A 14,172-nucleotide genomic window follows, 5' to 3' on the forward strand; every position below is an offset into this window, starting at 1 on the left:
TTAGCCGTGGCCACACGGGGCGAAAACTCTAGCGCAAACGAAAAAATTAATGCCAAAACGGTTTCGCTTAACCCTTACACGCTGTCAAACTTTTATACGTCCGCGGACTTTTTCGCTGAACCCTTGACGCTATCGAACGCTTTATTTACGAAAATGTAGGTTCTTTTCGTATTGTTTTTGCATTTTTAATATAAATATAACAGCAACAGCAACAAAATCGTTAAAAACTGCAAAATTTATTCGGAAATCAACTTCAGCGGCCAAAACACAGATGAAAACAATACGTTTGACATTTCGGCATAAATTTTCGGGGTTTTACACCTGCCACACGAAGCGAAAACATTTTGGCATTAATGTGCAAATTTGCGCGCAAATTTTCGCCCCGTGTGGCCACGGCTTTTCACCGAAGTGGTGCCGCAAACACTGCAATTCATTAACAATCCGTTCTTGGAGCATGATCGAGTGCGGATGGAGACGTTCTCTCAAGATGTTCTTCTAACGGCATTGCGACTAGAACTGCTGAACTCTCTCGCTCTCTCTCTCTCGTTCTCTTCTTTGCAAATAAAATAAAATAAACAACTTCCTCGCTGATGCACGCGCGCACTTAAGATGAGTAATTGTGCATGCATAGCAGTTTGAACCGTCGCCTGAACGTGTCTGTGTGCGTGTGTGTGTGAATGTTGCTTTACAAATCACATTTGACGTGACGCTTGGGCAATGAATCGTGCAGCAGCGTCACCCATGTCACAACAGGACCGGAAATGAACCTTTAAGCGTTACGCGTAACCTCAACCGCCAGACGTTGACTGATCATCATCTGTGGGCTGTCTGTTCTCGGTACCGAAGGTACCGAGGAAGTGTTATTTTTAGAAACGCGCACAGGTCACTGCACCGATTTGAGTGGTATCCGCATCCGCCCAAGATATCGGTCGACATGATGGTGTGAATCTGCGCTCCGAACGCAACTCGCAATGGCTTTGCTAGCTCTCCTTATCGAAACAAAACAATCGTCAACGTTGTGTTCTTCTTCCGGCGCCACTCGCGATCGACTTGTGGGGCGTTGGATTGTATTTCACCCCATTGGCCCATTGGCGGCTCCCCATTCCGGGATAGGAAATGATCAATGGAAAATATAGTTATTATCCAATGGAACAAGCACCGTTACTGGCGGCACCTATTGAATTCAAAGTATGGCGGCAGTGGCGTCGCGACGAGGCAGGTTCGACGGATGGACACACCGGGCGGTAAGCAAACAATCTATTGTTTCGATGACGCCACGAGCAAAACCGTGAAGTCATTCGACCGTTTTACGTGCCGTGTGTCGTCGCCGCGACTCTCTCTCCCGCTCACCTTGCCGGTGTTGAGCTGTCAATTATAGTTTTTTATTACCATTTGTCAACATATCGCGCATATCGGGCGCGATGCGATTGGTGGTTTTTGGTTTAGGGGGTAACCATCTTCGTTTTTTTCTACTGCTGCTGCTGGAACATGATATATCTTGGTGGCTATTTATTTTTTTACAACACGCGGACTGATGGCTTTGTATCGGTTTCCAGGTTGAATATATCGTTTCTGTTTATTGCTGCAATCAGCACATCAGCGATCTTGTTTGGCATGTGGTGATGATCGCTTTATGGACCTGAGCTCTGGACCAATAGAGAGCAATATTTGAGGGAAATTGAGGGAAAAAAGTGGCAAATTACTCTGTTTGTCCCACGGGGGTGACCCGGATCCGATCAGCAGCAGCAGCAAGCGATCCATCCTATAAGCGATATGAAACGGACCCGCTGGTGCATGTCGAATGTGCTGTGTCGATGTTGACGCGCTGCTAAAGCAACGAATTCGAAAGCACCGTAAGACGAATATAGTGGTTTACAAAAAAAAAAAACTGTATGTCGCACACACACACACACACACACACAGGTGGAGGAAAAGGGAACGTCGGGCGAGGGGGATCTGTTCCAGAATGTGAGCGGTTCATGGGAAAGAGCGATCAAGCGGAACTAAGTGGATCGTGAAGTGGAACGTGCATGGATTTTTCGATTTTACGAATTGCTGCCTCTTGCCGCCCCGCGAATGGTGCTTGGTGCAGGGGTGTGTGTCACATGGACCAGGGAGGAAATTGGATTACGGAAGGTGTTAATGTAATCACGTGTCACGACCAGCGATCTGGTCGTGTAACAATGGGTACTTTATACGGTCGAACTTCTTCTACAACAATACAGGAAACCCTTCCGCGGGTTGTCGCGTGCGAAGTAGGGCGAAGACCCGATGCAGCGTGGGCCGCAGGTGGGGAAAATTATCCACCAAAGGCATGTCACGGTCCGGGAATTATCGGTCCCCAGAGGTGTGAAAGGGAGATTAGTTACAGTACTGGGCGATTGACTTGACATTTCCTTCGACCGCTCTCGTTAGCTATAGTGTTATGAACTGCGAATTATGAACAAATCATTTTGCTGATGATGTTGTTCATTTTTGCGATTATAATGTCGATTATCAGTTAGTATAAATGATTTCGCAATATTAGAAAACGTGATTTTTCAATATTTAGCTTAAGAAGAAGTATATTATAGGAGGATAGGAGCATCTTTTGAACATCAGAAGATAGTTTTGAGTTGAGGTATTGTTTTAAGCCATTGTTTTCTGAGTATCTGCTTCGCTAGAGAAAAGTCTCTTCGGAAGCTGACGTGCACCATATCTGATCACAAATAACATCACGCAGGTCGGTCCACACTTCAGAAATCCCCTCTTTAGATTCTCTCTCTCCGTCCGCGAAAAGTGAATCCATCAAAAACTACCTCAATTCCTCCAGTAGCAATCCATCGAGAAAGTTGTCGAGATACATCAACCAACCCGCCCATATCTTCCGATCAGTAACGGTAGCTCGCTAGATACTACCAGCATCCCGCGTGGGCCCGCTGGTTCCTGGTCCCAAAAAACGCCATCACCGTCGCCGCAGCCACTGATTTACGATAATGGACTTGTTTATGTTTTCCTGTCACTCGCCATCGCGAAGCATGCAAAGCTTCGGCCTCTCCGTTTCCGGCATCTTTTGGTAGAAGTAAAGTTTGGTTTCCAGTTTTTTTTCTGTTTCCTTCAAATTTGACGAAAAGCATTCTCATCTCAAGCGTATTGATGCCCCTAGTGGCCAGCTCAGCCGCCCCAAAAAAGTAGAAGAGAAGATATGACGTGTTCCGTGGGGCTGGGCGCGCATCGTTTTCGTTCTCTTCGTTGGTTGAGAGTGTCGTAAAGATTTATCACTTCTAAAAATGGAGAGAGATCTCCTGTGATCGGTATGGGTTTGTGAGTGTGTGGTTTTGTTGTAGATGGTGTCGATGTTCCACAGCGAAAAGATCTCGATCTTCGTCTTGTGTTTCCTGTGGCGGAGTGATGGAACTTAACGCCGTCCGGGTTGTCGATAAAGCAAATTCCCCGAAATACCTTGATGTCGTGGAGGACTTTATTTTTTTTTGAAAATCCCATTTCCCCTTCGGAGGTGGTGGTCGAGTTCTCGGGTATGCCGCAACTGCAACCTATACTTCGTGGATCGCTAAGTGGCACACCGAGAGGATGTCCATTTCATCTCTCATGGGAAGACTCATCTGGATGGTTGGGCTCTGTGAGAAAATGCTCTGAACCTCCGAAGGGTTATTGTGCGCTGTACCAGCAGTTGACTGCTGGTATGTTATGTGTTTGTGATGATCACCGGAGTCGGAGCTGGATCACCGGTTGAGGGTCCGGTGCATCCGGCGCAGGGAGCGTCCAAACTAAATGGCAACACGAACCAGGTCAAGCGCTGTTTGTCTCGATTTGCTTGCGCCCTTCGAAAGAGAGGTCCGACGTTGATGCGCATCATCGTCATGATCGCGATCATCATCTCGTTGATGTCGGGGGGAATGTTTTCTTCTGTTTGCTCTCCTTCTCTCTCTTTCTCCTCCATCTAGTCTCTGTTCGTGTCAGCTGCCCTGGACGTGTCATCCAGGGTGCGTTCCGTCGTGATGGGGTCCGATGCGGAAGACGTCGGATTTGACAGAACCGACACTCGTCGGTGGTGACTGTGGTTGAAGACGATGACACCAGACTCTTGAGCCGCGGGAGGGTTAGCAGCCCATAACAGCGCGTGTTCGTGGTGTGGGGTAATTGAGCCAGAAGCACCGGTTCTTCTCGCGCTGCGTTCTGTTCTGCGGCGGTGTGCCAGAGTGGTGCTACCAAAGGCATTAGCTTGATGATGGTGCGTCAGGAGGCTGCAGGTTTCAAGTGGTTCCGTGACTCTGGAATCGAACTTCGAACACATTCCGATCTGGTGTCGTCAAAGTGCGCTATCATCGTGACAAATTAGGCATTTCATTAAGATAGCCTTCTTAACACACACGCCGCTGATTGCACGGGTAGGACTCGTCACGTCGTCACGAGAATGCTTTTAAAGCACGACGACTTTACCCACTGCATTGTCAATCTCCATCTTCTGTCAGTATTCGTTGTTTGATCTAGTTATACTGGTTTTGAAGTGGACCATGAGGTTACATAAATTGGGGGAGTAGCTCATTAACTTATCCCTGTCCTGTGGAAAAAATTCAAGAAATTGTCTGTCATTGTGTTTTATCTCATATGCTTCCATTTTTGATAACGATTTATGCATTGCAGAAGGCAGAAAACCGTTATAAGGCACACCATTTGTCATCCAATTAATCAATCAACAGAATATGAATATAGAAAATCCCAATTGATAATACATGCGCTAGCACAACTCCTCAGTTTTCTTTTTGGCTAATTGCGACATTGATCTTCGATCGAACAATAGCAAAACTCATAACTGGACCTACCTCAACCGAGCGCTCAGTTGTGACAGGTCAAGCTCAAGAATGTGTTGTACGGTACGTGGTGAGACGTGCCGCCGATCGGAGTAAACGGGGCGGCATCGTGTGTTGAAACGTGGGTGCAACACCCCCAAAAATATAACCGCTCGTGTCTGGCGGCTGTCTGATCGTGTATTGAGTGCCGAAAACATGGGAATCTCAAGATTTGTAACTGAGATCGGTCGCAGGGGTTTTCGCAGTGGCCTCCACCCCTCACCACTGAAAGCACGCTTTAAAGGCAAATGCTACTTGACATATTAATAATAGAGTTCCCGTTTGAGGGGTGTTTACGGTCTGCTCCTCTCCCACATGTTACCACCGCACGATACCGAGCGCCGTTTGTGTCTGCCGAGATTGGCCGCGATTTATGGGATCGGTTCAATAGGAGGGGGACCAGTTTGCGGTCGCTAAAGGAAGGGGGAATGGTAATGGGTCACCGAATGTTGGGAAGGGGGGGGGGGGGGGGGCTATTTGCGAATCATAGAAAACGTATATCAATCATCTCTTGTTTGGTGCGATGTGACTGACATGTTCGGTGAGTTGCCTCAAGATGATTGATGTTTGATCGTCGCGCCTGAAGCAGCACCATTTCCTTGAAGATATATTCAGATGGACGCTATCATAACAGTAACAACAGCTCGTTATCAACGTCGCATAAAAGATTAGAAAGAATTAAGAATGAAGCTTTCTGTTGGACCGTAAATTGAGTATTTTCGACATATTTTGTAGGTTTGCTGTGCTTAAGCAAAAACGCTGCTTTCTTGTATTCAAACACCTAGGCCGTAGAAGAAACGAAGAGATTTTTTCCCGTTTCCTTAGCCTGCCAGACAGACCAGAGTGACCGGAGCATTTGCTTTGAAGTTAATTATGCTGCATAGTTAACACCAATGTCACAGTGCAGCACCATTCACAGTGACGATGGTTCCCGTCCAACTTGGTCATAAAAACAGCAAAACTCGTCTTGAAGCCTGTACTGACTTATTAACACATTATCGTTAGTACCGAGGTGGCATTCCAGGGTGCCACTCTTCTTGCAACCATCTGCATGACCGCAGAGGACAGGAGTGCATTTTTGTAGAGCAATTATCGGTTGAACGCGGTCACGGAAGGAGTACTCGATACGTAGGCTGTGCATCTGAAGGCGCTCTAAACGCGGACCGGTGGATATTTTAGCGCACTGGTCTGTGATGAGTCCCACTTCTCGGGAAGGGGCCGATCGTTTGGGTGAAGTGTCGCGGAATGTGAGAAGCATCCGTCGTCGGGTATATCTTGGCAGTGCAGGTGATGAGCGAGGATGAATCACGTTTCGTGAAGTGCGACCTGCTGTACCGTTGCCTCGTTTGCATTCGTACACACGTTATGTGCTAGATAAACATCTGTGCTTGTAGGTGAGAGGGTTTTTTTTAGCAGTAACCCGCAGTGTAGTGGGGCTCTTCATGTTGTATAGTGCAAATATTAGGATGCTTAGCGCAGATCAGATACGGCCAATTTCCCGGTATATGATGCCCCTCAACGTGAGCTGAATTTGATTGAGTATGCGATTGAATGAGCGATTTCAATGCGCTTTTCAACATTGGTTTTTGGGGCTCACGCGCTCGCCGTTCTGTTTCGTGCGCAGAAGCGCTTTACGACACGAACCGAACAGAAAGGGATGAGTAATATGGTAACGGGGCTCTTGGATGACGTAGGTAACATATGGTTGGCGGAACGTTTTAGCCGGCTCACTCAGAGGGTTTCGAGAGTGCTCTCGTCACTGTTGCTACGACGGATGTGAATCATTTTCGGGATGGTTTTGAGTATGAATGTTGATTAAAAAATAGGTTTAGTACAGGGAGGAATCACACCGGGTCTCTTCAGGTAGAGTACATCAGATTTCTCTAGATTTCCTCTACTTTGCATGATTCACAGTATGTTTATGAGCTAGCCAAAGAGCCACCTGGCTAGCTAATTTATCATTTTAAACTATTTAGTAAAGAACGGGGGGCGCAGAGAACTCCTGTCGCAGAAGCACTGCGTTCGCACGGTAGAGAAGCAGCCGCCACCACCACCACCGCACGTACCTCTTCCTTCCGTTGCTCTCTTTCTAGCATGCGCGCGCTAGTTATTGGTTCTTGGCTTCCTTTATCTCGCTCACAGGACCAGCAGAGCGGTCGCACAGCAGAAGGAGGAGGAGGTGGAGATGAATTTTGCTTTTCCTTCCGTACGCGCAGCACCGCGACCACAAGAAGTGCCGCTGCTGTTGCACCGCCGCCGTCGTCGTCTCCGTGGTTGCAGCAATCCGCCGTCACCGTCGCCGTCGCCGTATACCAGCGTCGTCGCCGTTGTCGTGGCCGTGGTTGATTTCGGTGGCGCTGTCGAGTGGCCGCAGCCGCCGTCGCCAACGCCGTGTTGTTGTGTTCTTCTAGCGTTAATTATCCAACACCCACCACCGCTCGTCGCATCCATTACGACACGCACAATTCCATACTCCGCGTTTCTTCCCCTCGGCCCCGCGGCACGATTTTCGGGAGCACGGATTCTCTCGGATTATTCGACCACGGATTATTCCTTCCGGCACGGAATTTCCCGATTTTTCACGGCACAATCGATCTGCATACACCACCACCTCCCCACCAAAAAATAAAAATCGACACAATCTGCGCAAACAACACGCGTCCTCCTCCTGTTCAATTTGTTTCACTTTTTGGCCTTTGTCAAACACCGAATCACCCGCAAGAATTTTCTCTCCGATACTCCATGGGCCCAAGACGAAGACGGGAAGGAGGAGTGGGAGCAGCTCCTCGTCTCTTGACCTCTTCTCTTCCACCACCAGTTCCTTCTTGACACTGTGCACTTTTTCGATCTAGTTTTCCAGTTGAAAACGTCGGCACGGCCAACTTTTCCACTTCTCGCACGCCTGGCACTGGGGTAGATCGGTTTTTCACTTGTTTTTTGGCCGCTGGAAGATGAATTTTCCAGCCAAAAATGCGACCAAACAAAACACCTTTCTTGTTCGCTTTTGTTCGTCGGTTGCTGAGGCTCATTACACACCACGTGGTCATGGTTCTATTCAAGATTGGGATTCACAGCTCTTCTTTGTCCTGCTTCTTCTGCTTCTTCTTCTTTGATTTCTTTTTCTCCGCTTTCTTCTCCTGTTCCTGCTCCTTATCCTTCTTCTTCTCGCTATCCTCCAACGTCTCATTGAGACACTGGGTATTTTTGTTCTTCAGCACATTGTCCACGCACAGGTACTCAATCAGCGGTTTCTCGTCCTGCTTCTCAAAGTACCACTTCTCGATCACATATGCTCGTACCCCTCGATCAGCGATTCGCACTGCGTCTTCATCTGCGTTATCTCAGCCGACGGTTTGTCCCACAGCTCGTACGGGATGCCCAGATCGACCTTTACGCCCTTGTCTACCAGACCATGCAGCGTTTGGAACGTTTGCGACATGCCTTTCGCGAACCGTGTACTGTCCTTGCGCTCCTTATGGATGTTGTACTCGAGGATGCGCTCGCAAACGTTCTCGAGCGTATCCACCAACCGCAGTTCGCTGCGCCGGTACTCGGTGCGCTTTTTTGGCTTCACATCATCCAGCGAATACCTGCAATCGGCAAGGGAACCAGTTAACATTCTGACGAAGCAAGACAGGTATACGTGTCCGAGACTTACCCGAGTTCTATCACGTCGCGAGAACGGCCGGTTTCTGAAAGACGGGCCTGCAACTCGGTGGCCAGCACTTTGCACGCCTCACAACGGTCCGCATACTTGACGCCTTCGTTCTCTTCCGGTCCAGCGTAAATCGGATGAATCGTTAAGCCCGACAGGGCACAGAGCAAAAGGAGCGCTAGTCGCTGCATCGAGGTCCCCGGGGGTTAGGTGCTGCTAAAACCACGTAAGCCGCTGTCGGCCTTATCAACAGATTCTTCTCAATTAACGTTGATGCTGCTCGTTGAAAGGACACGCAAGATTTGAGGACCGCGATCTGATTAGGAGGAGGCGAACATCAAAACACAGAGCATTTTTGTTTACACACTGAAGTTCATCGTTCGGTTCGAATTTTTTTGGGAAAACGGTCGCAGCCGACCCTGAAACAAATAAATAAGTAGAAACTACTTCCTCTGGTTATTAATCCCTTGATAACGCTAATCAATTGAACAAACAGCGCAACATTTCTTAAACTTTTTAAGAGTTAGGACTTTTTGGTACCTAACTCTTGTTTTTGGTACCTAACTGGTACCTAACTCTTGTTTTTGGTACCTAACTGGTACCTAACTCTTGTTTTTGGTACCTAACTGGTACCTAACAAAAGTGTCGTCTTTTTTCTGTGCTGCTCTGTTCGTGCTATAATCTCATCGTTTTATAGCACGATGAGAAAGATGTTTCGTTGTGCCGCTAGGTGGCGCTAGCGAGCAGTTTTTTCTCGCTCCGGCACCAAAGAGTGAACGAGAGAGCATGATAGTTCGCCTACATTTATGCAATTTTTGGATGGCGCTGGAAACGAGGCGAGGAAAAGCTGATTTTTGGGAAGAAAATCTCGGGAAATGAAGGAAAAGACAGAGAAAAGACAGGAGTCTGAAAAGGATTTTTTGCCTTTTTTTTACTCAAAATTATGCTCTGTTTCTATTTACTCTTTGTCCTCAGTTTAGTATTGTATGTTGCGGGACTTTCTTCTTGTGTTTCGGGATGTTTGAGATTGATCGTGGTCCAGGAAGTTCATCCATCCAGACTTCTTTATCTATTTCCTCCTAGCTATCTCTTTATTCTAATTATCTGTTTGATTATAACGTCTCAGTATCTTCATTTTTGATAAGGCAAACAGGTTGTTTTACTTTACGAAGAATCGAGCAGTGCTTTAGCGGATTGTGTGAGATGATCAAAATTGCGATCACGATTCGTGCGAACATTTTCACGTAAATGTCGTTTTGGCGATACATGGCGCATTTCTCACTGCAGACATGGAGACCCCAAGGTAGCCGGCTTCGCTTCCCAGATATATGTATATATAGGACACCTCATTCCGTTGGGTGACGTGTCGTCATGCCTCGCGCGGACATCTTTCGCGTGGCTGTCCTTCGGGAAAAAAGGGTCTGCGTCGTCGTCGGCGTGCGGTCCGAAAACCACAAAACTGATTCCCAGCAGGACCAGACGGGGCCAGTGCGTGACTGCGTGCAGAAGCCGCATTGGTCGCCCGGTCCGTCAATCAAAACATCTGCGAAAGCCGGTATCGCCGGTACAGACCGCATCGTCTGACGCATTTGGTGATGGCATCGTGGTGCATTCGTTTAATTTTGTAATTGCTTGGCGGAAGAGTGATCGAGTACAGAGTGAGAGAGAAAGAGAGCGTCAACGGCAACGCCGCGCCATGTAACGATCGCGGATTGCATTTACGTTTTCTGCTCTGAGACTGATGACGGCGACAGACACCCGATTCCCGGTCGTAGAGATTGTGACTGAATGTTAATTAAACTCGATCCACAATTTTGACCATTTAAGCGTGTGCGCGAGATCGCCGGTTGCTGCTGGCCGGTTTACGATTGACGCTGATGAGGTGATGATTTCTTAATCGGGGTGCGGATTGATAAATTATTCATGATTGTTGTTTTGTAGACGATATCTTCGATGAAAGGAGGATTACGTATTGTACCACATGGACGAGTGTGTTTTGGAGGTTGTTAAAAATTGTTCATGTATTAAAATAATGCTTCATAAATAAACTGCACTGTTATCGTAACACTCTTCCTATCCCGCAACAATTTTTATTGCCTGCCAATGAAATTTGTCTGTGCGTTTGTTGGTTTGATGGGACTGAACGGTCAATTCGTATTTGGATGATTGAAAAAAACTTCAAAAAGAGGGAATCAAATTTGCTGGACACACACATTAAGCACATTTTTACGATTTGCTAATTATTTTTTATGAGCAGCATCAAATGTAACCCAAAAATAAGCTGATTGAGGTAGATGACAGATCAAGGAATTGATTTTGTTGTGTCGGTTGATATGCGTGTCTTAAAGTCCTGTTGTTTAAAAGATCAACAGAAGTGGATCGTAAACTCATATTAAAATTGCAAAAAAGAACAACTTCATGAATCGCTGATGATCCTATCCTAATATTCTCCTTTTTCTTTCTTATCGTTTTAGGTATGTGCTCTCCAATAATTTATTATCTCATTCACAACGAGCGCATGTCACCAAAGGAATGGTAGCCAAAATGCGCCGTATGCAAACATTAAACTCTACTCAAAAACTATATTCCGTTGCTTATGTCAAGGTAAGTGTGCTCAACGTGCCACCGGCCCAAAATAGAGCTCACGCTGCTTATGGGCTGAAGTTCACGGCAGCACCAAATCCTTCATCTTAATCTTTCCTGGGTCATAAACCGACACAACACTCCTCAGCTGATGCATGGAACTACACACTCTCTTCCTAAAAGTGCTAGTGTTTGGTACGCCACGGCGACGAAGTTGGAGCTGTACTGATGCGCGCAATGCGCTATTTTTAATGTTGCCACGCATTAACGTGTCTCCTCCATTTCATTCATGCAACCAGACGTCTCTGTCTGTGTGTGTGTGGATGTGACTCTCGTCACTAAAGACAAATTCGTCAAGTGTTGTACAATTTGTGTCGAGACACGTCATCCGCACAATTCCGCGCAAAGATTTATTGCGATAAATGTTGTGATTTGATTAAACCACTGGCAAGTCAGTCGGACGCAAGCCAAGAGCGCGGATAACATGGTGAGCCGAGTGTGCAGATTGAAAAGAATCGGTTCCGTTGGTTGCTTGATATTTGGACCAACGGATTGCTAATGACAAAAAATATATTATCTCAGATAGTATCGCAACCATTTGGCGCCTACTGGTGGCAATGTGTGTAAATCGATTTGAGCCCGTTTGTTGAATTAAGATTGCCAGACTTCCGAGAATAATTTAGCAATCAGCGGATCAGTAGCCCACATCACCGAGCGGTCGTCAGGCGCAGAGCAGAACTCTTTGGAAAGAGGCTCAGCTCAGCGCCGTAACTAACGCCGGAGGCAGTTGAATCGTAAAAAAATATATCCGTTTTCAAGGTTGTCGCGCGAAGGAGATGGAATCCACCGAGGGGGTCCAGTATTTCCTGGAAGTCTGTTGCCATTATACGTGTTTATGGTTAAACGATCAAGTGTGTGTGTTTCGTTTCGGGAGCCCGTACGGGAGTGGAGGACTCCCAGAGATCATCGTTTGATCGTTCCGCTGCTGAGTGTTACTCTGTCAGGGCGCTATGTTGTGGTAATGCCTCATTCGCCATCGCATATGATGCAGAATTTGGGTTTTATTTCTTGTTTAAAATATCAAATTATCCTTAAATGCCAGTCTCAGGCTCACTGCTAGCTAGTTATCAAATGAACTAAAATTGTGACTAAAAATACAGATTTCCTTTTTGTGCAGTTGCTTGCAACAATATCGCTTCCTGTTCGATACCACAATGACCTCATATCGCGAGGGACAGTGATGACATCTTGGGCAAACATTCTCGTTTCTCTTTCGCAATAAAATTCTCCCTCTTAATCGTTTGTGTGGGTGCCTTACGGTGTGCCCTCTATTCGCGCATCGGTTTTAGATCCCGAGGGATTTACAAGGGATTTTCCCAATCACAGGCATCCGGTGTTTTGGGGCCGATTTGAAGTTTGGGGCCTATTAATAGGTCACAGCAATGTAACTATGGCACGAACTCTGGGCATCGTTGCACTGACCCAGCGCTGCAACACTATCGCAACCCGTTCTAAAATGCATTTTGTGGTGATGTCGCCTTTGGGTGAAACTATTTCAAGGGACATGCTTGGTGGTATGCAGAAGAAGCACAGGTTGGTGAACGGCGCTGTAACACTGTCGTGATTATTATGATATTGTTGTGCTGCATGGTTCTACCTGATTGATGTACGGCCGTGTGGGGGGATTCCTGAACGATTGCTTCACATGATGATTATGAGCACAAGCGATTTGATATTATTTTTGGTACCTCCGGAACAATGACGCTAGATTTCTCTCCCCTTTCCGATTTGCTTTGGTTTCGCTCCTCCTCGCAATTTGCATTAATTGCTCGACTAATCAAACGATTGCCTTTCCGATGAGAGACGCTCCCAGCTGCAGCAGCCTGTTACGATCCATTAGAGCGTCCTATAAATGGAGCGATTCGTGCGATCAATCACGATCCCGGTCCACGAGCTAGGCGGCGATCCGGCTCGGTCTTCCCGCATAGTTTTCCCTTATCGGGCGGGGCGAGAAAAGTGCATTGGAATGCATCACTGCCGTCGCCGCCGCCGCTGCCACCGCTACACGATGCAATCGATTAAAATGTTCGGAAGGGGTTTGGGGAGAAGGAGGACGAAACGCTGAAGACAAGCAAAGGTATTGCACCGGACCAAGATGTGGCTGTTTATCTCTCGCCAGTGGGTCTCTGAATGAATGAGACTGTTTCCTTCCCTCTGCTCTGCGCTGTTCACTTTCCATCGAGCGCCACGGCTAGGAAAGGGTGGGACGGCGGGGCGGTTGGTGCAAATGCAGGGTCCGTTTCATTGATACACGATCTCGTCGCTCTCGCCCCGATTGTTGATGAAGGTGCGACCATCCAATCACAAGGGATGAGAGCAGGACGCGATCACTGTCACTGTGATGCATTGCCGGTAGATACGTCGTGCTGAGCAGCTGAAAGTGAAAAGAGGCTCTGTTAGTGAAAGTCGTTGCAGAGATGCAGTGCTGTATGCACCCGGGACCGGATCCGGACGACGGCGCTTTATCACGAGGGTCTGGGAACAACCTACATTGTTCGATCGCAATCGTTACTGTACATCACATGTCAATGCCTTTGCTATGCCGTGATGCTGTTATTTATGTGTTGTTTTCCTTTTTTATATCCCCTCCTTTTTACTGGAAGCATTGAAATGCGTCGGTTACAATGTAATACCCATCAGTTGCTTCACTTTGCAGTACTTTATATTTTTACTTATCTTATCTTCTTATCATATTAATATGATGGTAAGCGCCTCGATTTGATTTACATTTTGATTTTAGACGATCTCTCATCGTATTCTGATCAAGAAGGATGATTTCACAACCTTACTATTTGGGTTTATAGAGTCATCCCCCACTGGTTTCAATTTCAAATCTTCGCTATCAGCTTTCCGAATTCTTTTTGTCACGCATTTGTCTAGCACAACCAATCTTAGCGTCACTTGTGTGCCAAGAAAAAAGAGCAAATCGTTCTCGGCTTGTTTCTTTTCCGTTATTCGGCGATCATACATCTGATCGCTGGTCTCCTCCGTAGTGTTGTCACCACACTGTTGCTAATAATATAG

The 14,172-nt window shown here is 47.0% G+C and overlaps 2 protein-coding genes across 12 annotated transcripts in view; one reads left to right on the forward strand and one right to left on the reverse strand.

Annotated features, from left to right (window-relative positions):
- LOC125957803 (dystonin) overlaps positions 1-14,172 on the forward strand; it is a 164,679-nt gene that overhangs the window by 27,306 nt on the left and 123,201 nt on the right. The window lies entirely within an intron of this gene.
- On the reverse strand, positions 6,899-8,846 carry LOC125957828 (protein canopy homolog 4-like). Its single transcript, XM_049690812.1, is given in 3 exon segments — positions 6,899-8,140; positions 8,143-8,440; positions 8,509-8,846. Coding segments are annotated over 3 exon segments (708 nt in total). The 5' UTR covers positions 8,697-8,846; the 3' UTR covers positions 6,899-7,918.

This window comes from Anopheles darlingi, chromosome 3 (genome assembly GCF_943734745.1).
Source record: "Anopheles darlingi chromosome 3, idAnoDarlMG_H_01, whole genome shotgun sequence".
NCBI lineage: Eukaryota > Metazoa > Arthropoda > Insecta > Diptera > Culicidae > Anopheles > Anopheles darlingi.